Source organism: Pelophylax lessonae (genome assembly GCF_965119305.1).
Source record: "Pelophylax lessonae genome assembly, chromosome: 5".
NCBI lineage: Eukaryota > Metazoa > Chordata > Amphibia > Anura > Ranidae > Pelophylax > Pelophylax lessonae.
Window position 1 is genome coordinate 16,994,778 of NC_138772.1, and position 24,939 is coordinate 17,019,716.

The 24,939-nt window shown below is 48.7% G+C and overlaps 1 protein-coding gene across 1 annotated transcript in view; it reads left to right on the top strand.

Moving 5' to 3' along the window:
* OBSCN (obscurin, cytoskeletal calmodulin and titin-interacting RhoGEF) overlaps positions 1 to 24,939 on the top strand; it is a 740,285-nt gene that overhangs the window by 388,191 nt on the left and 327,155 nt on the right. The window contains exon 73 of the mRNA XM_082257722.1: positions 23,083 to 23,204. Coding sequence (XP_082113848.1) covers positions 23,083 to 23,204 — 122 coding nt within the window. The remainder of the gene's footprint in view (positions 1 to 23,082; positions 23,205 to 24,939) is intronic.

Here is a 24,939-nt window from a genome sequence, read left to right on the forward strand (position 1 = left end):
AAGTTTTAGCTCTGTAGCATGTCCAGAACCAGAAAAAAAATAGAAATGGGGTTAGGGCTAGGGTTAGGGTTAGGGTTAGGGTTAGAGCTAGGGTTAGGGTTAGAGCTAGGGTTAGGGTTAGGGCTAGGGTTAGGGTCAGGGCTAAGGTTAGGGTTATTTTTAGTGCTTAGGGTTAGAGGGTTAGAGTTAGAGGGCTAGGGGTAGGGCTACTAACTCTAACCCTAAGTATCTCACCGTAACCCTAACCCTAGCCCCTAACACTAAACCTAACCCTAACCCTCTAACCATAACCCTAACCCTCTAACCTTAACCCTAACCCTCTAAGCCTAGCCATAAAAATAACCCTAACCCTAACCCTAGCCCTAAGCCTAACCCTAGCCCTAACCCTAATTCTTATTTTTTTATGGTTCTGGACATGCTACAGAGCTGAAACTTCACAGGTACACTTTTTAGACCCCCCAGATGCTAAATCCAAAGAAATTTTTTATTTTTATTTTTTTTTTAATTTTTCCAATAATTGGCTCTCTATCAAAAAATTACAATTTTTAAGAACTTTTTTTTGTGTGATCCCTCTCCGGCATGCCACAGTCCAGGTGTTAGTCCCCTTGAAACAACTTTTCCATTACTATTGTGGCCAGAAAGATTCCCTGTGGGTTTTAAAATTCGCCTGCCTATTAAAGTCTATGGCGGTTCGCCCGGTTCGCCGGTTCGCGAACATTTGGCGATGTTTGCGTTCGCCGTTCACGAACGGCGAATTTTAGGTTCGCGACATCACTAGTCACACAGTATTTGGTCTTTTAAACACTTTTTTGGGAACGAATATACTTCAATGACCGCCTGTCCGCTCTCATCCGATCCGATTCGATCTGATCCCTGGACGGATGGAAAAATAGGGTTTCCATCCGTCCGGATTTCACGGACAGGATCGGATACGGATGGCAGCGGGTGTCAGCTGACACCCGCTGCCCTATAGAGCTGCATGGAGGATCCGATCAGATCCGCCTAAAAAACTGACAGGCGGATCTGATCGGATCGCCCGTGTGAAAGAGTCCTTTAAGTGCAGGGGAAGGACCCCCGATCCCTCCAGAAAGAGTACCTGTCACAGCCTTTTACTATCACAAGGGATGTTTACATTCCTTGTGACAGCAATAAAAGTGATATTTTTGTTTTTTTAAATGGACAGTATAAAAAAATAAATAAATAAATAAAATCATTAAGAAAAAAAAAAAATTGAAAGCGCCATGTCCCAGAAGCAAAAGCATGCGCAAGTTGCGCCCACATATGTAAACAGCCTTCAAAGCACACATGTGAGATATCGGCGCGATCGTTAGAGTGAGAGCAATAATTCTAGCACAAGCCCTCCTCTGTAACTCTCTTAAAAAATGTTTAAAGCGTCGCCTATGCAGATTTTTACTTACCATAGTTTGTCGCCATTTCATAAGTGTATGCAATTTTAAAGCATGATATGTTAGGTCTATCATCATCTTTGACAATATACAAAATAATTGTGCTAAATTTGTGTTTTTTTTAATTAATGAAAATGTATTTCTTCCACAAAAAAAAGTGCATTTGAAAGACCGCTGTGCAAATACCGTGTGACATAAAATATTGCAATGATTGCCATTTTGTTCTCTAGGGTCTCTGCAAAAAAAATAAATTATGTTTGGGGATTCTAAGTAATTTGTTAGCAAAAAATACTGATTTTACCTTGTCAGCAACATTTGTCAGAAAAAGGCTAAGGCTCCAAGGGGTTAACTGCCTATTTTTACTGCCACCTAAATATATGAAGCCCAAACAAAAGCATCATTCTTATAAAATGTAGAGAGATACGCCTCCGTATTCGCCAATCATCTTGCAGCAATCACATTTATTACACAGACTAGAAACAGAAAGCAAAGATGCTACAGGTTATATTTATCTCCAGGTTTCACCTATGATCCTATAAATAGCTTATAAAGAACCAAAATCTCCATTTACAACAAGCTGTGTGACCTTTATGGATGGGGAGAGACACCTGTGTGACACCCAGCAGCTCCAAACACGACGATCGTTCTGAAGATTTGCTGTTATTTAAGATCAGCGAGAATTATCTTCCATGGGTTACATAGACCATTAGCAGCAAGTAAATTGGTTGGGATTAATTACTGCCTCCGCACGCGCGGCTCCCTGAAATCGTTTTCTAATGACTATGAAATTGAGATAGAATCCAAATTAGATTTGTTAATGACGTTTCGATTTCAGGACTTATTTGTTGCTCATGAAAGTTCAGATGACTTTTGGTTTTGAGGTTATTTATACCTCGGCTAGAGGAGAAGTGAGCCCGGGAACTGAAATAAAAGACATATAGATCAAATCTGCCTAATCTGGTTGCCTTTTTTATTGCAGAGTAACTTGGCTGACTTTAGGGAAGCAGGTTTAGGGAAGAGTAACTTGGCTGGGATTAGGGAAGAGTAACTTGGCCGGGTTTAGGGAAGTGGGCTTATGGAAGAGTAACTTGGCTGGGTTTAGAGAAGTGGGTTTAGGGAAGAGTAACTTGGCTGGGTTTAGGGAAGCAGGTTTAGGGAATAGTAACTTGGCTGGGTTTAGGGAAGTGGGCTTATGGAAGAGTAACTTGGCCGGGTTTAGAGAAGTGGGTTTAGGAAAGAGTAACTTGGCTGTGTTTAGGGAAGCAGGTTTAGGGAATAGTAACTTGGCCGGGTTTAGAGAAGTGGGTTTAGGGAAGAGTACCTTGTCTGGGTTTAGCGAAGCGGGTTTAGGGAAGAGTAACTTGGCCGGGTTTAGAGAAGTGGGTTTAGGGATGAGTACCTTGGCTGGGTTTAAGGAAGCGGGTTTAGGGAAGAGTAACTTGGCCGGGTTTAGGGAAGAGTAACATGGCTGGGTTTAGTGAAGCGGGTTAAGGGAGGAGTAACTTGGCTGGGTTTAGGGAAGCGGGTTTAGGGAAGAGTAACTTGGCCGGGTTTAGGGAAGAGTAACTTGGCCGCGTTTAGAGAAGTGGGTTTAGGGAAGAGTACCTTGGCTGGGTTTAAGGAAGCGGGTTTAGGGAAGAGTAACTTGGCCGGGTTTAGGGAAGAGTAACATGGCTGGGTTTAGTGAAGCGGGTTAAGGGAGGAGTAACTTGGCTGGGTTTAGGGAAGCGGGTTTAGGGAAGAGTAACTTGGCCGGGTTTAGGGAAGAGTAACTTGGCCGCGTTTAGAGAAGTGGGTTTAGGGAAGAGTGACTTGGCTGGGTTTAGAGAAGTGGGTTTAGGGAAGAGTAACTTGGCTGGGTTTAGGGAAGCAGGTTTAGGGAATAGTAACTTGGCTGGGTTTAGGGAAGTGGGCTTATGGAAGAGTAACTTGGCCGGGTTTAGAGAAGTGGGTTTAGGGAAGAGTAACTTGGCTGTGTTTAGGGAAGCAGGTTTAGGGAATAGTAAATTGGCCGGGTTTAGAGAAGTGGGTTTAGGGAAGAGTACCTTGTCTGGGTTTAGCGAAGCGGGTTTAGGGAAGAGTAACTTGGCCGGGTTTAGAGAAGTGGGTTTAGGGAAGAGTACCTTGGCTGGGTTTAAGGAAGCGGGTTTAGGGAGGAGTAACTTGGCCGGGTTTAGGGAAGAGTAACATGGCTGGGTTTAGTGATGCGGGTTAAGGGAGGAGTAACTTGGCTGGGTTTAGGGAAGCGGGTTTAGGGAAGAGTAACTTGGCCGGTTTAGGGAAGAGTAACTTGGCCGCGTTTAGAGAAGTGGGTTTAGGGAAGAGTACCTTGGCTGGGTTTAAGGAAGCGGGTTTAGGGAAGAGTAACTTGGCCGGGTTTAGGGAAGAGTAACATGGCTGGGTTTAGTGAAGCGGGTTAAGGGAGGAGTAACTTGGCTGGGTTTAGGGAAGCGGGTTTAGGGAAGAGTAACTTGGCCGGGTTTAGGGAAGAGTAACTTGGCCGCGTTTAGAGAAGTGGGTTTAGGGAAGAGTGACTTGGCTGGGTTTAGGGAAGCGGGTTTAGGGAAGAGTAACTTGGCCCGGTTTAGGGAAGCGGGTTTAGGAAAGAGTAACGTGGCTGGGTTTAGTGAAGCGCGCTTAAGGGAGGAGTAACTTGGCTGGGTTTAGCAAAGCAGGTTTAGGAAAGAGTAACTTGGCTGGGTTTAGGGAAGCAGGTTTAGGGAAGAGTAACTTGGCCGCGTTTAGGGAAGCGGGTTTAGGGAAGAGTAACTCAGCTGGGTTTAGGGAAGCGGGTTTAGGGAAGAGTAACTTGGCTGGGTTTAGGGAAGCAGGTTTAGGGAAGAGTAACTCGGCTGGGTTTAGGGAAGCGGTTTTAGGGAAGAGTAACTTGGCTGGGTTTAGGGAAGCGGGTTTAGGGAAGAGTAACTTGGCCGGGTTTAGGGAAGCGGGTTTAGGGAAGAGTAACTTGGCCGGGTTTAGGGAAGTGGGCTTATGGAAGAGTAACTTGGCCGGGTTTAGAGAAGTGGGTTTAGGGAAGAGTACCTTGGCCGGCTTTAGGGAAGCGGGTTTAGCAAAGAGTAACGTGGCTGGGTTTAGTGAAGCAGGTTAAGGGAGGAGTAACTTGGCTGGGTTTAGCAAAGCGGGTTTAGGAAAGAGTAACTTGGCTGGGTTTAGGGAAGCGGGTTTAGGGAAGAGTAACTTGGCTGGGTTTAGGGAAGCAGGTTTAGGGAATATTAACTTGGCTTGGTTTAGGGAAGAGTAACTCGGCTGGGTTTAGGAAAGCGGGTTTAGGGAAGAGTAACTTGGCTGGGTTTGGGGAAGCTGGTTTAGGGAAGAGTAACTTAGCCGGGTTTAGGGAAGCGGGTTTAGGGAAGAATAACATGGCTGGGTTTAGAGAAGTGGGTTTAGGGAAGAGTAACTTGGCCGGGTTTAGAGAAGTGGGTTTAGGGAAGAGTAACTTGGCTGGGTTTAGGGAAGCGGGTCTAGGGAAGAGTAACTTGGCCGGGTTTAGGGAAGCGGGTTTAGGGAAGAGTAACTTGGCCAGGTTTAGGGAAGCGGGTTTAGGGAAGAGTAACATGGCTGGGTTTAGTGAAGCGGGTTAAGAGAGGAGTAACTTGGCTGGGTTTACGGAAGCGGGTTTAGGGAAGAGTAACTTGGCCGCGTTTAGGAAGCGGGTTTAGGGAAGAGTAACTCGGCTGGGTTTAGGGAAGCAGGTTTAGGGAAGAGTAACTTGGCTGGGTTTAGGGAAGCGGGTTTAGGGAAGAATAACATGGCTGGGTTTAGAGAAGTGGGTTTAGGGAAGAGTAACTTGGCCGGGTTTAGAGAAGTGGGTTTAGGGAAGAGTAACTTGGCTGGGTTTAGGGAAGCGGGTCTAGGGAAGAGTAACTTGGCCGGGTTTAGGGAAGCGGGTTTAGGGAAGAGTAACATGGCTGGGTTTAGTGAAGCGGGTTAAGAGAGGAGTAACTTGGCTGGGTTTACGGAAGCGGGTTTAGGGAAGAGTAACTTGGCCGCGTTTAGGAAGCGGGTTTAGGGAAGAGTAACTCGGCTGGGTTTAGGGAAGCAGGTTTAGGGAAGAGTAACTTGGCTGGGTTTAGGGAAGCGGGTTTAGGGAAGAGTAACTTGGCCGGGTTTAGGGAAGCGGGTTTAGGGAAGAGTAACTTGGCCGGGTTTAGGGAAGTGGGCTTATGGAAGAGTAACTTGGCCGGGTTTAGAGAAGTGGGTTTAGGGAAAAGTACCTTGGCTGGGTTTAAGGAAGCGGGTTTAGGGAAGAGTAACTTGGCGGGGTTTAGGGAAGAGTAACATGGCTGGGTTTAGTGAAGCGGGTTAAGGGAGGAGTAACTTGGCTGGGTTTAGGGAAGCGGGTTTAGGGAAGAGTAACTTGGCCGGGTTTAGGGAAGAGTAACTTGGCCGCGTTTAGAGAAGTGGGTTTAGGGAAGAGTGACTTGGCTGGGTTTAGGGAAGCGGGTTTAGGGAAGAGTAACTTGGTCCGGTTTAGGGAAGCGGGTTTGGGAAAGAGTAACGTGGCTGGGTTTAGTAAAGCAGGTTAAGGGAGGAGTAACTTGGCTGGGTTTAGCAAAGCGGGTTTAGGAAAGAGTAACTTGGCTGGGTTTAGGGAAGCGGGTTTAGGGAAGAGTAACTTGGCTGGGTTTAGGGAAGCAGGTTTAGGCAATATTAACTTGGCTGGGTTTAGGGAAGAGTAACTCGGCTGGGTTTAGGGAAGCGGGTTTAGGGAAGAGTAACTTGGCTGGGTTTGGGGAAGCGGGTTTAGGGAAGAGTAACTTAGCCGGGTTTAAGGAAGCGGGTTTAGGGAAGAGTAACATGGCTGGGTTTAGAGAAGTGGGTTTAGGGAAGAGTAACTTGGCCGGGTTTAGAGAAGTGGGTTTAGGGAAGAGTAACTTGGCCGGGTTTAGGGAAGCGGGTTTAGGGAAGAGTAACTTGGCTGGGTTTAGTGAAGCGGGTTTAGGTAAGAGTAACTTGGCTGGGTTTAGGGAAGCGGGTTTAGGGAAGAGTAACTTGGCCGCATTTAGGGAAGCGGGTTTAGGGAAGAGTAACTCGGCTGGGTTTAGGGAAGCGGGTTTAGGGAAGAGTAACTTGGCTGGGTTTAGGGAAGCAGGTTTAGGGAATAGTAACTTGGCTGGGTTTAGGGAAGAGTAACTCGGCTGGGTTTAGGGAAGCGGGTTTAGGGAAGAGTAACTTGGCTGGGTTTAGGGAAGCGGGTTTAGGGAAGAGTAACTTGGCTGGGTTTAGGGAAGCGGGTTTAGGGAAAAGTAGCTTGGCCGGGTTTAGGGAGTGGGCTTATGGAAGAGTAACTTGGCCGGGTTAAGAGAAGTGGGTTTAGGGAAGAGTAACTTGGCTGGGTTTAGGAAAGCGGGTTTAGGGAAAAGTAACTTGGCCGGGTTTAGGGAAGAGTAACATGGCTGGGTTTAGTGAAGCGGGTTAAGGGAGGAGTAACTTGGCTTGGTTTAGGGAAGTGGGTTTAGGGAAGAGTAACTTGTCTGGGTTTAGGGAAGCGGATTTAAGGAAGAGTAACTTGGCTGGGTTTAGGGAAGCAGGTTTAGGGAAGAGTAACTCGGCTGGGTTTAGGGAAGCGGTTTTAGGGAAGAGTAACTTGGCTGGGTTTAGGGAAGCGGGTTTAGGGAAGAGTAACTTGGCCGGGTTTAGGGAAGCGGGTTTAGGGAAGAGTAACTTGGCCGGGTTTAGGGAAGTGGGCTTATGGAAGAGTAACTTGGCCGGGTTTAGAGAAGTGGGTTTAGGGAAGAGTACCTTGGCTGGGTTTAAGGAAGCGGGTTTAGGGAAGAGTAACTTGGCGGGTTTAGGGAAGAGTAACATGGCTGGGTTTAGTGAAGCGGGTTAAGGGAGGAGTAACTTGGCTGGGTTTAGGGAGGCGGGTTTAGGGAAGAGTAACTTGGCCGGGTTTAGGGAAGAGTAACTTGGCCGCGTTTAGAGAAGTGGGTTTAGGGAAGAGTGACTTGGCTGGGTTTAGGGAAGCGGGTTTAGGGAAGAGTAACTTGGCCGGCTTTAGGGAAGCGGGTTTAGCAAAGAGTAACGTGGCTGGGTTTAGTGAAGCAGGTTAAGGGAGGAGTAACTTGGCTGGGTTTAGCAAAGCGGGTTTAGGAAAGAGTAACTTGGCTGGGTTTAGGGAAGCGGGTTTAGGGAAGAGTAACTTGGCTGGGTTTAGGGAAGCAGGTTTAGGGAATATTAACTTGGCTTGGTTTAGGGAAGAGTAACTCGGCTGGGTTTAGGAAAGCGGGTTTAGGGAAGAGTAACTTGGCTGGGTTTGGGGAAGCTGGTTTAGGGAAGAGTAACTTAGCCGGGTTTAGGGAAGCGGGTTTAGGGAAGAATAACATGGCTGGGTTTAGAGAAGTGGGTTTAGGGAAGAGTAACTTGGCCGGGTTTAGAGAAGTGGGTTTAGGGAAGAGTAACTTGGCTGGGTTTAGGGAAGCGGGTCTAGGGAAGAGTAACTTGGCCGGGTTTAGGGAAGCGGGTTTAGGGAAGAGTAACATGGCTGGGTTTAGTGAAGCGGGTTAAGAGAGGAGTAACTTGGCTGGATTTACGGAAGCGGGTTTAGGGAAGAGTAACTTGGCCGCGTTTAGGGAAGCGGGTTTAGGGAAGAGTAACTCGGCTGGGTTTAGGGAAGCAGGTTTAGGGAAGAGTAACTTGGCCGGGTTTAGGGAAGCGGGTTTAGGGAAGAGTAACTTGGCCGGGTTTAGGGAAGCGGGTTTAGGGAAGAGTAACTTGGCCGGGTTTAGGGAAGTGGGCTTATGGAAGAGTAACTTGGCCGGGTTTAGAGAAGTGGGTTTAGGGAAAAGTACCTTGGCTGGGTTTAAGGAAGCGGGTTTAGGGAAGAGTAACTTGGCGGGGTTTAGGGAAGAGTAACATGGCTGGGTTTAGTGAAGCGGGTTAAGGGAGGAGTAACTTGGCTGGGTTTAGGGAAGCGGGTTTAGGGAAGAGTAACTTGGCCGGGTTTAGGGAAGAGTAACTTGGCCGCGTTTAGAGAAGTGGGTTTAGGGAAGAGTGACTTGGCTGGGTTTAGGGAAGCGGGTTTAGGGAAGAGTAACTTGGTCCGGTTTAGGGAAGCGGGTTTGGGAAAGAGTAACGTGGCTGGGTTTAGTGAAGCAGGTTAAGGGAGGAGTAACTTGGCTGGGTTTAGCAAAGCGGGTTTAGGAAAGAGTAACTTGGCTGGGTTTAGGGAAGCGGTTTTAGGGAAGAGTAACTTGGCTGGGTTTAGGAAAGCAGGTTTAGGGAATATTAACTTGGCTGGGTTTAGGGAAGAGTAACTCGGCTGGGTTTAGGGAAGCGGGTTTAGGGAAGAGTAACTTGGCTGGGTTTAGGGAAGCAGGTTTAGGGAAGAGTAACTTGGCCGGGTTTAGGGAAGCGGGTTTAGGGAAGAGTAACTTGGCCGGGTTTAGGGAAGCGGGTTTAGGGAAGAGTAACTTGGCCGGGTTTAGGGAAGTGGGCTTATGGAAGAGTAACTTGGCCGGGTTTAGAGAAGTGGGTTTAGGGAAAAGTACCTTGGCTGGGTTTAAGGAAGCGGGTTTAGGGAAGAGTAACTTGGCGGGGTTTAGGGAAGAGTAACATGGCTGGGTTTAGTGAAGCGGGTTAAGGGAGGAGTAACTTGGCTGGGTTTAGGGAAGCGGGTTTAGGGAAGAGTAACTTGGCCGGGTTTAGGGAAGAGTAACTTGGCCGCGTTTAGAGAAGTGGGTTTAGGGAAGAGTGACTTGGCTGGGTTTAGGGAAGCGGGTTTAGGGAAGAGTAACTTGGTCCGGTTTAGGGAAGCGGGTTTGGGAAAGAGTAACGTGGCTGGGTTTAGTGAAGCAGGTTAAGGGAGGAGTAACTTGGCTGGGTTTAGCAAAGCGGGTTTAGGAAAGAGTAACTTGGCTGGGTTTAGGGAAGCGGTTTTAGGGAAGAGTAACTTGGCTGGGTTTAGGAAAGCAGGTTTAGGGAATATTAACTTGGCTGGGTTTAGGGAAGAGTAACTCGGCTGGGTTTAGGGAAGCGGGTTTAGGGAAGAGTAACTTGGCTGGGTTTGGGGAAGCGGGTTTAGGGAAGAGTAACTTAGCCGGGTTTAAGGAAGCGGGTTTAGGGAAGAGTAACATGGCTGGGTTTAGAGAAGTGGGTTTAGGGAAGAGTAACTTGGCCGGGTTTAGAGAAGTGGGTTTAGGGAAGAGTAACTTGGCCGGGTTTAGGAAAGCGGGTTTAGGGAAGAGTAACTTGGCTGGGTTTAGTGAAGCGGGTTTAGGTAAGAGTAACTTGGCTGGGTTTAGGGAAGCGGGTTTAGGGAAGAGTAACTTGGCCGCATTTAGGGAAGCGGGTTTAGGGAAGAGTAACTCGGCTGGGTTTAGGGAAGCGGGTTTAGGGAAGAGTAACTTGGCTGGGTTTAGGGAAGCAGGTTTAGGGAATAGTAACTTGGCTGGGTTTAGGGAAGAGTAACTCGGCTGGGTTTAGGGAAGCGGGTTTAGGGAAGAGTAACTTGGCTGGGTTTAGGGAAGCGGGTTTAGGGAAGAGTAACTTGGCTGGGTTTAGGGAAGCGGGTTTAGGGAAAAGTAGCTTGGCCGGGTTTAGGGAGTGGGCTTATGGAAGAGTAACTTGGCCGGGTTAAGAGAAGTGGGTTTAGGGAAGAGTAACTTGGCTGGGTTTAGGAAAGCGGGTTTAGGGAAAAGTAACTTGGCCGGGTTTAGGGAAGAGTAACATGGCTGGGTTTAGTGAAGCGGGTTAAGGGAGGAGTAACTTGGCTTGGTTTAGGGAAGTGGGTTTAGGGAAGAGTAACTTGTCTGGGTTTAGGGAAGCGGATTTAAGGAAGAGTAACTTGGCTGGGTTTAGGGAAGTGGGTTTAGGAAAGAGTAACTTTGCTGGGTTTAGGGAAGCGGGTTTAAGGAAGAGTAACTTGGCTGGGTTTAGGGAAGCGGGTTTAGGGAAGAGTAACTTTGCTGGCTTTAGGGAAGCAGGTTTAGGGAAGAGTAACTTGGCTGGGTTTAGGGAAGCGGGTTTAGGGAAGAGTAACTTGGCTGGGTTTAGGGAAGCGGGTTTAGGGAAGAGTAACTTGGCTGGGTTTAGGGAAGCGGGTTTAGGAAAGAGTAACTTGGCCGGGTTTAGGGAAGCGGGTTTAGGGAAGAGTAACTTGGCTGGGTTTAGGGAAGTGGGCTTATGGAAGAGTAACTTGGCCGGGTTTAGAGAAGTGGGTTTAGGGAAAAGTACCTTGGCTGGGTTTAAGGAAGCGGGTTTAGGGAAGAGTAACTTGGCGGGGTTTAGGGAAGAGTAACATGGCTGGGTTTAGTGAAGCGGGTTAAGGGAGGAGTAACTTGGCTGGGTTTAGGGAAGCGCGTTTAGGGAAGAGTAACTTGGCCGGGTTTAGGGAAGAGTAACTTGGCCGCATTTAGAGAAGTGGGTTTAGGGAAGAGTGACTTGGCTGGGTTTAGGGAAGCGGTTTTATGGAAGAGTAACTTGGTCGGGTTTAGGGAAGCGGGTTTAGGAAAGAGTAACGTGGCTGGGTTTAGTGAAGCAGGTTAAGGGAGGAGTAACTTGGCTGGGTTTAGGGAAGCGGGTTTAGGGAAGAGTAACTTGGCTGGGTTTAGGGAAGTGGGCTTATGGAAGAGTAACTTGGCCGGGTTTAGAGAAGTGGGTTTAGGGAAAAGTACCTTGGCTGGGTTTAAGGAAGCGGGTTTAGGGAAGAGTAACTTGGCGGGGTTTAGGGAAGAGTAACATGGCTGGGTTTAGTGAAGCGGGTTAAGGGAGGAGTAACTTGGCTGGGTTTAGGGAAGCGCGTTTAGGGAAGAGTAACTTGGCCGGGTTTAGGGAAGAGTAACTTGGCCGCATTTAGAGAAGTGGGTTTAGGGAAGAGTGACTTGGCTGGGTTTAGGGAAGCGGGTTTAGGGAAGAGTAACTTGGTCGGGTTTAGGGAAGCGGGTTTAGGAAAGAGTAACGTGGCTGGGTTTAGTGAAGCAGGTTAAGGGAGGAGTAACTTGGCTGGGTTTAGGGAAGCGGGTTTAGGGAAGAGTAACTTTGCTGGCTTTAGGGAAGCAGGTTTAGGGAAGAGTAACTTGGCTGGGTTTAGGGAAGCGGGTTTAGGGAAGAGTAACTTGGCCGGGTTTAGAGAAGTGGGTTTAGGGAAAAGTAACTTGGCTGGGTTTAGGGAAGCGGGTTTAGGGAAGAGTAACTTGGCCGGGTTTAGGGAAGCGGGTTTAGGGAAGAGTAACATGGCTGGGTTTAGTGAAGCGGGTTAAGAGAGGAGTAACTTGGCTGGGTTTAGGGAAGCGGGTTTAGGTAAGAGTAACTTGGCTGGGTTTACGGAAGCGGGTTTAGGGAAGAGTAACTTGGCCGCGTTTAGGGAAGCGGGTTTAGGGAAGAGTAACTCGGCTGGGTTTAGGGAAGCGGGTTTAGGGAAGAGTAACTTGGCTGGGTTTGGGGAAGCTGGTTTAGGGAAGAGTAACTTAGCCGGGTTTAGGGAAGCGGGTTTAGGGAAGAATAACATGGCTGGATTTAGAGAAGTGGGTTTAGGGAAGAGTAACTTGGCCGGGTTTAGAGAAGTGGGTTTAGGGAAGAGTAACTTGGCTGGGTTTAGGGAAGCGGGTTTAGGGAAGAGTAACTTGGCCGGGTTTAGGGAAGCGGGTTTAGGGAAGAGTAACATGGCTGGGTTTAGTGAAGCGGGTTGAGAGAGGAGTAACTTGGCTGGGTTTAGGGAAGTGGGTTTAGGTAAGAGTAACTTGGCTGGGTTTACGGAAGCGGGTTTAGGGAAGAGTAACTTGGCGGCGTTTAGGGAAGCGGGTTTAGGGAAGAGTAACTCGGCTGGGTTTAGGGAAGCAGGTTTAGGGAAGAGTAACTTGGCTGGGTTTAGGGAAGCGGGTTTAGGGAAGAGTAACTTGGCCGGGTTTAGGGAAGCGGGTTTAGGGAAGAGTAACTTGGCCGGGTTTAGGGAAGTGGGCTTATGGAAGAGTAACTTGGCCGGGTTTAGAGAAGTGGGTTTAGGGAAAAGTACCTTGGCTGGGTTTAAGGAAGCGGGTTTAGGGAAGAGTAACTTGGCGGGGTTTAGGGAAGAGTAACATGGCTGGGTTTAGTGAAGCGGGTTAAGGGAGGAGTAACTTGGCTGGGTTTAGGGAAGCGGGTTTAGGGAAGAGTAACTTGGCCGCGTTTAGAGAAGTGGGTTTAGGGAAGAGTGACTTGGCTGGGTTTAGGGAAGCGGGTTTCGGGAAGAGTAACTTGGTCGGGTTTAGGGAAGCGGGTTTAGGAAAGAGTAACGTGGCTGGGTTTAGTGAAGCAGGTTAAGGGAGGAGTAACTTGGCTGGGTTTAGCAAAGCGGGTTTAGGAAAGAGTAACTTGGCTGGGTTTAGGGAAGCGGGTTTAGGGAAGAGTAACTTGGCTGGGTTTAGGGAAGCAGGTTTAGGGAATATTAACTTGGCTGGGTTTAGGGAAGAGTAACTCGGCTGGGTTTAGGGAAGCGGGTTTAGGGAAGAGTAACTTGGCTGGGTTTGGGGAAGCAGGTTTAGGGAAGAGTAACTTAGCCGGGTTTAAGGAAGCGGGTTTAGGGAAGAGTAACATGGCTGGGTTTAGAGAAGTGGGTTTAGGGAAGAGTAACTTGGCCGGGTTTAGAGAAGTGGGTTTAGGGAAGAGTAACTTGGCCGGGTTTAGGGAAGCGGGTTTAGGGAAGAGTAACTTGGCTGGGTTTAGTGAAGCGGGTTTAGGTAAGAGTAACTTGGCTGGGTTTAGGGAAGCGGGTTTAGGGAAGAGTAACTTGGCCGGGTTTAGGGAAGCGGGTTTAGGGAAGAGTAACTTGGCTGGGTTTAGGGAAGCAGGTTTAGGGAATAGTAACTTGGCTGGGTTTAGGGAAGAGTAACTCGGCTGGGTTTAGGGAAGCGGGTTTAGGGAAGAGTAACTTGGCTGGGTTTAGGGAAGCGGGTTTAGGGAAGAGTAACTTGGCTGGGTTTAGGGAAGCGGGTTTAGGGAAAAGTAGCTTGGCCGGGTTTAGGGAGTGGGCTTATGGAAGAGTAACTTGGCCGGGTTAAGAGAAGTGGGTTTAGGGAAGAGTAACTTGGCTGGGTTTAGGAAAGCGGGTTTAGGGAAAAGTAACTTGGCCGGGTTTAGGGAAGAGTAACATGGCTGGGTTTAGTGAAGCGGGTTAAGGGAGGAGTAACTTGGCTTGGTTTAGGGAAGTGGGTTTAGGGAAGAGTAACTTGTCTGGGTTTAGGGAAGCGGATTTAAGGAAGAGTAACTTGGCTGGGTTTAGGGAAGTGGGTTTAGGAAAGAGTAACTTTGCTGGGTTTAGGGAAGCGGGTTTAAGGAAGAGTAACTTGGCTGGGTTTAGGGAAGCGGGTTTAGGGAAGAGTAACTTTGCTGGCTTTAGGGAAGCAGGTTTAGGGAAGAGTAACTTAGCCGGGTTTAGGGAAGCGGGTTTAGGGAAGAATAACATGGCTGGGTTTAGAGAAGTGGGTTTAGGGAAGAGTAACTTGGCCGGGTTTAGAGAAGTGGGTTTAGGGAAGAGTAACTTGGCTGGGTTTAGGGAAGCGGGTTTAGGGAAGAGTAACTTGGCCGGGTTTAGGGAAGCGGGTTTAGGGAAGAGTAACATGGCTGGGTTTAGTGAAGCGGGTTAAGAGAGGAGTAACTTGGCTGGGTTTAGGGAAGCGGGTTTAGGGAAGAGTAACTTGGCCGGGTTTAGGGAAGCGGGTTTAGGGAAGAGTAACATGGCTGGGTTTAGTGAAGCGGGTTAAGAGAGGAGTAACTTGGCTGGGTTTAGGGAAGCGGGTTTAGGGAAGAGTAACTTTGCTGGCTTTAGGGAAGCAGGTTTAGGGAAGAGTAACTTGGCTGGGTTTAGGGAAGAGGGTTTAGGGAAGAGTAACTTGGCCGGGTTTAGAGAAGTGGGTTTAGGGAAGAGTAACTTGGCTGGGTTTAGGGAAGCGGGTTTAGGGAAGAGTAACTTGGCCGGGTTTAGGGAAGCGGGTTTAGGGAAGAGTAACATGGCTGGGTTTAGTGAAGCGGGTTAAGAGAGGAGTAACTTGGCTGGGTTTAGGGAAGCGGGTTTAGGTAAGAGTAACTTGGCTGGGTTTACGGAAGCGGGTTTAGGGAAGAGTAACTTGGCCGCGTTTAGGGAAGCGGGTTTAGGGAAGAGTAACTCGGCTGGGTTTAGGGAAGCGGGTTTAGGGAAGAGTAACTTGGCTGGGTTTAGGGAAGCGGGTTTAGGGAAGAGTAACTTGGCCGGGTTTAGGGAAGCGGGTTTAGGGAAGAGTAACTTGGCTGGGTTTAGGGAAGTGGGCTTATGGAAGAGTAACTTGGCCGGGTTTAGAGAAGTGGGTTTAGGGAAAAGTACCTTGGCTGGGTTTAAGGAAGCGGGTTTAGGGAAGAGTAACTTGGCGGGGTTTAGGGAAGAGTAACATGGATGGGTTTAGTGAAGCGGGTTAAGGGAGGAGTAACTTGGCTGGGTTTAGGGAAGCGCGTTTAGGGAAGAGTAACTTGGCCGGGTTTAGGGAAGAGTAACTTGGCCGCATTTAGAGAAGTGGGTTTAGGGAAGAGTGACTTGGCTGGGTTTAGGGAAGCGGGTTTAGGGAAGAGTAACTTGGTCGGGTTTAGGGAAGCGGGTTTAGGAAAGAGTAACGTGGCTGGGTTTAGTGAAGCAGGTTAAGGGAGGAGTAACTTGGCTGGGTTTAGCAAAGCGGGTTTAGGAAAGAGTAACTTGGTCGGGTTTAGGGAAGCGGGTTTAGGAAAGAGTAACGTGGCTGGGTTTAGTGAAGCAGGTTAAGGGAGGAGTAACTTGGCTGGGTTTAGGGAAGAGTAACTCGGCTGGGTTTAGGGAAGCGGGTTTAGGGAAGAGTAACTTGGCTGGGTTTGGGGAAGCGGGTTTAGGGAAGAGTAACTTAGCCGTGTTTAAGGAAGCGGGTTTAGGGAAGAGTAACATGGCTGGGTTTAGAGAAGTGGGTTTAGGGAAGAGTAACTTGGCCGGGTTTAGAGAAGTGGGTTTAGGGAAGAGTAACTTCGCCGGGTTTAGGGAAGCGGGTTTAGGGAAGAGTAACATGGCTGGGTTTAGTGAAGCGGGTTAAGAGAGGAGTAACTTGGCTGGGTTTAGGGAAGCGGGTTTAGGTAAGAGTAACTTGGCTGGGTTTAGGGAAGCGGGTTTAGGGAAGAGTAACTTGGCCGCATTTAGGGAAGCGGGTTTAGGGAAGAGTAACTCGGCTGGGTTTAGGGAAGCGGGTTTAGGGAAGAGTAACTTGGCTGGGTTTAGGGAAGCAGGTTTAGGGAATAGTAACTTGGCTGGGTTTAGGGAAGAGTAACTCGGCTGGGTTTAGGGAAGCGGGTTTAGGGAAGAGTAACTTGGCTGGGTTTAGGGAAGCGGGTTTAGGGAAGAGTAACTTGGCTGGGTTTAGGGAAGCGGGTTTAGGGAAAAGTAGCTTGGCCGGGTTTAGGGAATGGGCTTATGGAAGAGTAACTTGGCCGGGTTAAGAGAAGTGGGTTTAGGGAAGAGTAACTTGGCTGGGTTTAGGAAAGCGGGTTTAGGGAAAAGTAACTTGGCCGGGTTTAGGGAAGAGTAACATGGCTGGGTTTAGTGAAGCGGGTTAAGGGAGGAGTAACTTGGCTTGGTTTAGGGAAGCGGGTTTAGGGAAGAGTAACTTGGCTGGGTTTAGGGAAGCGGATTTAAGGAAGAGTAACTTGGCTGGGTTTAGGGAAGTGGGTTTAGGAAAGAGTAACTTTGCTGGGTTTAGGGAAGCGGGTTTAAGGAAGAGTAACTTGGCTGGGTTTAGGGAAGCGGGTTTAGGGAAGAGTAACTTGGCTGGCTTTAGGGAAGCAGGTTTAGGGAAGAGTAACTTGGCTGGGTTTAGGGAAGCGGGTTTAAAGAAGAGTAACTTGGCCGTGTTTAGGGAAGTGGGTTTAGGTAAGAGTAACTTGACTAGGTTTAGGAAAGTGGGTTTATGGAAGAGTAACATGGCCGGCTTTAGGGAAACTGGTTTAGGAAAGAGTAACTTGGCTGGGTTTAGGGAAGTGGGCTTATGGAAGAGTAACTTGGCCGGATTTAGAGAAGTGGGTTTAGGGAAAAGTACCTTGGCTGGGTTTAAGGAAGCGGGTTTAGGGAAGAGTAAGTTGGCGCTGTTTAGGGAAGAGTAACATGGCTGGGTTTAGTGAAGCGGGTTAAGGGGGAGTAACTTGGCTGGGTTTAGGGAAGCGGGTTTAGGGAAGAGTAACTTGGCCGGGTTTAGGGAAGAGTAACTTGGCCACGTTTAGAGAAGTGAGTTTAGGTAAGAGTGACTTGGCTGGGTTTAGGGAAGCGGGTTTAGGGAAGAGTAACTTGGCTGGGTTTAGGGAAGCGGGTTTAGGAAAGAGTAACGTGGCTGGGTTTAGTGAAGCAGGTTAAGGGAGGAGTAACTTGGCTGGGTTTAGGGAAGCAGGTTTAGGGAATATTAACTTGGCTGGGTTTAGGGAAGAGTAACTCGGCTGGGTTTAGGGAAGCGGGTTTAGGGAAGAGTAACTTGGCTGGGTTTAGGGAAGCGGGTTTAGGGAAGAGTAACTTGGCTGGGTTTAGGGAAGCGGGTTTAGGGAAAAGTAGCTTGGCCGGGTTTAGGGAATGGGCTTATGGAAGAGTAACTTGGCCGGGTTAAGAGAAGTGGGTTTAGGGAAGAGTAACTTGGCTGGGTTTAGGAAAGCGGGTTTAGGGAAAAGTAACTTGGCCGGGTTTAGGGAAGAGTAACATGGCTGGGTTTAGTGAAGCGGGTTAAGGGAGGAGTAACTTGGCTTGGTTTAGGGAAGCGGGTTTAGGGAAGAGTAACTTGGCTGGGTTTAGGGAAGCGGATTTAAGGAAGAGTAACTTGGCTGGGTTTAGGGAAGTGGGTTTAGGAAAGAGTAACTTTGCTGGGTTTAGGGAAGCGGGTTTAAGGAAGAGTAACTTGGCTGGGTTTAGGGAAGCGGGTTTAGGGAAGAGTAACTTGGCTGGCTTTAGGGAAGCAGGTTTAGGGAAGAGTAACTTGGCTGGGTTTAGGGAAGCGGGTTTAAAGAAGAGTAACTTGGCCGTGTTTAGGGAAGTGGGTTTAGGTAAGAGTAACTTGACTAGGTTTAGGAAAGTGGGTTTATGGAAGAGTAACATGGCCGGCTTTAGGGAAACTGGTTTAGGAAAGAGTAACTTGGCTGGGTTTAGGGAAGTGGGCTTATGGAAGAGTAACTTGGCCGGATTTAGAGAAGTGGGTTTAGGGAAAAGTACCTTGGCTGGGTTTAAGGAAGCGGGTTTAGGGAAGAGTAAGTTGGCGCTGTTTAGGGAAGAGTAACATGGCTGGGTTTAGTGAAGCGGGTTAAGGGGGAGTAACTTGGCTGGGTTTAGGGAAGCGGGTTTAGGGAAGAGTAACTTGGCCGGGTTTAGGGAAGAGTAACTTGGCCACGTTTAGAGAAGTGAGTTTAGGTAAGAGTGACTTGGCTGGGTTTAGGGAAGCGGGTTTAGGGAAGAGTAACTTGGCTGGGTTTAGGGAAGCGGGTTTAGGAAAGAGTAACGTGGCTGGGTTTAGTGAAGCAGGTTAAGGGAGGAGTAACTTGGCTGGGTTTAGGGAAGCAGGTTTAGGGAATATTAACTTGGCTGGGTTTAGGGAAGAGTAACTCGGCTGGGTTTAGGGGAGCGGGTTTAGGGAAGAGTAACTTGGCTGGGTTTGGGGAAGCGGGTTTAGGGAAGAGTAACTTAACCGGGTTTAGGGAAGCGGGTTTAGGGAAGAGTAACATGGCTGGGTTTAGAGAAGTGGGTTTAGGGAAGAGTAACTTGGCCGGGTTTAGAGAAGTGGGTTTAGGGAAGAGTAACTTGGCCGGGTTTAGGGAAGCGGGTTTAGGGAAGAGTAACATGGCTGGGTTTAGTGAAGCGGGTTAAGAGAGGAGTAACTTGGCTGGGTTTAGGGAAGCGGGTTTAGGTAAGAGTAACTTGGCTGGGTTTAGGGAAGCGGGTTTAGGGGAGAGTAACTTGGCCGCATTTAGGGAAGCGGGTTTAGGAAAGAGTAACTCGGCTGGGTTTAGGGAAGCTGGTTTAGGGAAGAGTAACTTGGCTGGGTTTAGGGAAGCAGGTTTAGGGAATAGTAACTTGGCTGGGTTTAGGGAAGAGTAACTCGGCTGGGTTTAGGGAAGCGGGTTTAGGGAAGAGTAACTTGGCTGGGTTTAGGGAAGCGGGTTTAGGGAAGAGTAACTTGGCTGGGTTTAGGGAAGCGGGTTTAGGGAAAAGTAGCTTGGCCGGGTTTAGGGAAGAGTAACTTGGCTGGGTTTAGGAAAGCGGGTTTAGGGAAAAGTAACTTGGGCGGGTTTAGGGAAGAGTAACTTGGCTTGGTTTAGGGAAGCGGGTTTAGGGAAGAGTAACTTGGCTGGGTTTAGGGAAGCGGATTTAAGGAAGAGTAACTTGGCTGGGTTTAGGGAAGTGGGTTTAGGAAAGAGTAACTTTGCTGGGTTTAGGGAAGCGGGTTTAGGGAAGAGTAACTTGGCTGGCTTTAGGGAAGCAGGTTTAGGGAAGAGTAACTTGGCTGGGTTTAGGGAAGCGGGTTTAAAGAAGAGTTACTTGGCCGTGTTTAGGGAAGTGGGTTTAGGTAAGAGTAACTTGACTAGGTTTAGGGAAGAGGGTTTATGGAAGAGTAACATGGCCGGGTTTAGGGAAACGGGTTTAGGAAAGAGTAACTTGGCTGGGTTTAGGGAAGTGGTTTAGGAAAGAGTAACTTGGCTGGGTTTAGGGAAGAGTAACTTGTCAGGGTTTAGGGAAGTGGGTTTAGGAAAGAGTAACTTGGCTGTGTTTAGGGAAGCGGGTTTAGGGAAGAGTAACCTAACTGGGTTTAGGGAAGCGGTGGCATATTCCACGAAGATGAGGGCACTCTTCCCTTCTTTGCAGCTACTTCTCAGAACAGTTCTTTATCTACGTGGGACTATTCCATGCACATTTGCGATGATGGGGCGGCCGCTCTGCGCCGGATCACTTACATGTACATGACCTGGCATTTCTGGGTAGGGGGCACGCGCCTGCCGACCCATCTGTGCTGTGATTCTCTAAAGCAGGGGTCTCCAAACTTTCTAAACAAAGGGCCAGTTTACTGTCCTTCAAACTTTAGGGGGGGGCCGGACTGTGACCAGAGGGTGAAGAAAATGTCCTGGGGTCAGTGGGATTAAACAATGCCCCATCATTGGTGTCAGTGGGAGGAATAGTGCCCCATCATTGGTATCAGTGGGAGGAATAGGGCCCCATCATTGGTGTCAGTGGGAGGAATAAGTGCCCCATCATTGGTGTCAGTGGGAGGAATGGTGCCCTATCATTGGTATCAGTGGGAGGAATAGGGCCCCGTCATTGGTGTCAGTGGGAGGAATGGTGCCCCATCATTGGTATCAGTGGGAGCAATGGTGCCCCATCATTGGTATCAGTGGGAGGAATAGTGCCCCATCATTGATATCAGTGGGAGGAATGGGGCCCCATCATTGGTGTCAGTGGGAGTAATAGTGCCCCATCATTGGTATTAGGGGGAGTAATAGTGCCCCATCGTTGATATCAATGAGAGGAATAGTGGCCCATCATTGGTGTCAGTCAGAGGAATAGTGCCCCATTGTTGTTATCAATGGGAGGAATAGTATGCCATAGTTGGTGTCAGTGAGAGGACTAGTGCCCCATTGTCGATGTCAGTGGCAAGAACTATGCCCCACTATTGCTGACAGTGGGAGGAATAATACCCCAAGGGTCGGATAAAGGGAAGCAAAGGGTCGCAGTTTGGAGACCACTGTTTTAAAGCACAAGTCGATCAGCAGGTCCTGGTCAATAATTTATGGATGGGACTTGCTGATTGGCTTAGCGAATCACAGTACAGAGCTCTGTGTTTACTAATAACACATAGCTCAGTACATGGAGCAGCGATGGGGCTTTTTTTCCTCCCTGTAAAGCATACCTATTAGTAAAAGCAGAACATAGTGCACACATTACACTTGTTAGACCCCCTGCCAGCCAGTGTCATTAGTATAGTGACAGTCCATTTTCTAAATGAACACAGTGAACACATTCCCTCACTGTTTCCATTCATAACTGAAGCATAGTAAACTGTGTTTACTATGCATCAGTTTGTGAATGAACAGGAAGCCGCTCAGCACAGAACACTTCCCATTCATTCACCATACAGTGCAGTTGAGGCTGCAGAGAAAGGTATGTGTGTTTAAGCTTTGGGGTGCAGACCCCTCCTCCCAGTACAAATCCGCCGCCCCTGATTAAATCATCCCTCCTGGCACAAATCTTTGCCCCCCCTCCCATCCCCCAAATCTCCCCCTCTCCAAAAAAAATTCAACCCTCCTTGCACAAATCTTCTACCCATAAAGTTTCCTCTCCTAGTACATATCCCCCCCCTCCCCCCCAACTTCAAATTCCTCCCTCCCAGCACAAATCTTTGTCCCCCCATCCCCCAGATCCCCCCCCCCACCTCCAAAAAAAATCAAATTCTCCTTGCACAAATCTTCTTCCCCTAAAATTTCCTCTCCTAGTAAACACCCCCTCCCCCACTTCTAATTCCTCCCTCCCAGCACAAATTCCCACCAAATCTCCCCCCTCCTAGCACAGATATTCTCCCACCACTCCCCACACAAACCCCCCTCCTAGATCACCACTCTTAGCACCCCTCTCCCAAATTTCTCCTCCTTGGACAATACCTACCCCCCCCCCCGCCCCCCTGACAATACTTAACCCCATCTCCTTGTGGTGCCCCCCGCCTCACATGATACCACAGTGCCCAGGGCAGCCACCCTTCCCGCCCACCCCTTGTCCCGATCCTGGTGACAGTGTATATTATTATCATTGATCACTGATCATTTCACCAGAGTAATAGTAACATTATATAGCTCGAGTCGCAGAGTGTTAAATATAAAAAAAAGTTGTTAAAAAAAATGTAATAACATTTAAAAAAAAAAAAAAAAATTTGAAAAGCAAAAACAAAACATTTTTTTTTTTTTTTTCGTACCGTCACCAGTCAGTGTCCCTGATCACCGCCACACCAGTTATATGATAACATTGTACTGCACTGGTGACAGTATGTAAGAAAAAAACAATTGTGATATTTTTTTTTTGCTTAATTTTCCCCAAAAATATTTAAACTCCAAAAAACTCTCCATGCCTCATACTAAATACCTTGAACTGTCTATTTTCCAAAATTGGGTCACTTGGGGTTACTTTGTACTGTCCTGGCCTTTTTTTTTACATACTGGCATCAGTCAGTGTCCCTGATTAGGCCACACCAGTCATATCATAACATTGCACTGCACTGGTGACAGTATGTAAAAAAACAAAAAAACATTCTTTTAATTGTTAATTTTCAAAAAAATTGTGACATAAAACTTCAAAAAACTCGCCGTGCCTCTTACTAAATACGATGGACTGTCTACTTTCCAAAAAGGGGTCATTTGTACATTTGGGTATTTGTACTAGGGATAGGCAAGGCCAATATATTGGTGGCCGATATGCACTTTTCCCGATATATCGGTATCGGCCCCGATACTGGCCGATATTGCCGATATTTGTGTGACGTCATTCTGCCTTCTTAGGCTGCCTCCCTCGCCTTGGACAGCCTCGTCTGGAGTCGGGACTAGACTCGCGAGAGTGTATCACAGCCATACACCTACCCACAGCAGCCCTGTACCAGCAAGCCAGACACCCACAAGCCCTGTCCCAGCAAGCCAGACACCCACAAGCCCTGTCCCAGCAAGCCAGCCACAGGCACTGTACCAGCCAGCCACTCACAGGCCCTTTACCAGCCAGCCACAGGCACTATACCAGCCATCCAGCCACAGGCCCTGTACCAGCCAGCCACCCACAGGCCCTGTACCAGCCAGCCACCCACAGCCCCTGTGCCAGCCACCCACCACAGGGTGCCAGCCAGCCACCCACCACAGGGTGCCAGCCAGCCACCCACCACAGGGTGCCAGACAGCCAGCCACCCACAGACAGGGTGCCAGACAGCCAGCCACCCACAGCCCCTGTGCCAGCCACCCACCTACAACAGGGTGCCAGCCAGCCACCCACCACATGGTGCCAGCTAGCCACCCACCACAATGTGCCAACCAGCCATCCACCACTGGGTGCCAGCCAGCCAGCCACCAAATGGTGCCAACCAGCCAACCAACCCACCCACTACGATGTGCCAACCAGCCAGCCATCCACCACAAGGTGCCAGCCAGCCAGCCACCCACCACAGGGTGCCAGCCAGCCACCCACCACAGGGTGCCAGACAGCCAGCCACCCACAGACAGGGTGCCAGACAGCCAGCCACCCACAGCCCCCATGCCAGCCACCCACCTACAACAGGGTGCCAGCCAGCCACCCACCACATGGTGCCAGCCAGCCACCCACCCACCACAATGTCCCAACCAGCCATCCACCACTGGGTGCCAGCCAGCCAGCCACTAAATGGTGCCAACCAGCTAACCAACCCACCCACTACAATGTGCCAACCAGCCAGCCATCCACCACAAGGTGCCAGCCAGCCAGCCACCCACCACAATGTGCCAACCAGCCAGCCATCCACCACAGGGTGCCAACCAGCTACCCACCCACCACAATGTGCCAACCAGTCAGCCACCCACCACAGGGTGCCAGCAAGCCAGCCATTAAGCATTAAACAAAATGTGCCCGGTATTAAAGGGGTCAACATAAAGGGAAATAATCTCCTCTGAATAAACCCGGACACATCCTGAATGTATCATGCTAATCTCTCTGGGTGATTTTTCTATACAGGGAACAGGAAAGTTTGGAGTCGTCCACCGAGCAGGATCAGCCGCCACAAATACTGGAGGAGCTGCGGGATATTCTGGTTTCCCCGGGAACTCCAATTGCCAAATTCCAGATTAAAGTGAAAGGTAAAAATTCCGTGATGTCATTAAAATCTTTGTATTTTTTTTTTTACTAAAGCTGAACTCCGGGCACAACGATAACAAAAATATATATAGGGGCTTTGCTACCTATCATAGGATTTGTGTTTTTGTCCAACCAATTTTGAGATTTACACAGCTCTGCTCTGAAGCTTGATTTTCTGTTGTGATTAAAGTGATTGTAAACAATCGCCTGATAAAACAATCCATTCAAATTAACCACTTGCAGAGATACTGCGGCAGGCTGGCTCAGCTGCGCGGCTGTACGGCGATCTGCGGGAGCGATCTTGGGGGCATGCGCCCCCATTAGCCTGCAGGGAAGCTGATTCACGGGGGTGGCAGCCGGGATCGCCACCGGGCACCCACATTCGCTCCCCGTGGAGAGAGAACGGCGGTCTGCTGTTCTAATCACAGCAGACCGTTGTTCTCTCAGTTATCAACACAGAGCGCCTGTGATCCTCCTATTTAGGAACACAGGTCCCTGTGTTGATTCCATAAGCCCATCCCCCACACAGTTAGAAAGCACCCCCTAGGCACACATTTAGCCCTTTGATCGCTCCTGGTGTTAACCCCTTCCCTGCCAGTGTCATTAATACAGTAACAGTTCATATTTTTAGCACTGATTACTGTGGTAATGTCACTGGTCCCCCCAAAAGTGTCAAAAATGTCAGTTAGGGGTCCGATCTGTTCGCCGCAGTGTCGCAGTCCCGCTAAAAATCGCAGATCGCTGCCATTACTAGTAAAAAACAAATAAATAAATAAAAATGACATAAATCTTTCCTCTAGTTTGTAAACGCAATAACTTTTGCGCAAACCAATCAAAATACGCTTATTGGGATTTTTTTTTACCAAAATATGTAGCAGAATACAAATTGGCCTAAAATGATGAAAAAGTTAGATTTTTACATTTTTTATTGGGAATGTTATATAGCAGAAAGTGAAAAATATTGTTTTTTTTTTTTTTTTTTCAGAATTGTCGCTCTTTTTTGTTTATAGCGCAAAAAAAAAAAGTCGCACAGGTGATCAAATAGGACATAGGAGTGACTAGAACTGATCACTTATGGCGCTTTTCCACTGCATGGTACCGCATGGTACGTGTTTGAATGGTTCGGTGCGGTTTGGTACAGCGGTGCTTTTCCACTACATGGTACGGCTCGCTTAACCCCTTGCCGACCGCCGCACGACTATATATGGCGGTGGTCAGCACCTCCTGGGCAAAGTGACGTGTATATATACGTCACTCGCGAGCCAATAGGGTGCGAACGCGCGCCGCGGGAGGCGCGCTCCCGCCCCCACTCGTTCACGGACATTCCAGCTCGGTTCTCCGCCAGTCACTCGCGATCTCCCGCTGGAGAGGGAGAAAGGCAGGCGGCTGATGTAAACAAAGCCGTCTGTCATTCTCCCTGATGTAACAGCAGAGATCATACGGTCCTGCTATTTAGGATCGTATGTCTCTGTGGTTACATCACAAGCCACGCCCCTTTACAGTAAGAAACACGCTCCTAGGGACACATTTAACCCCTGCCTCTCCAATAAAGTTAACCCCTTCCCTGCCAGTGCCATTTTTACAGTAACAGTGCATATGTATAGCACTGATTACTGTAGTAATGTCACTGGTACCCCCAAAAGTGTCAAAAATGTCAGTCAGGGGTCCGATCTGTCCGCCGCAATGTCACAGTCCCACAAAAAAAAAATTGCAGATCGCCGCCATTACTCGTTAAAA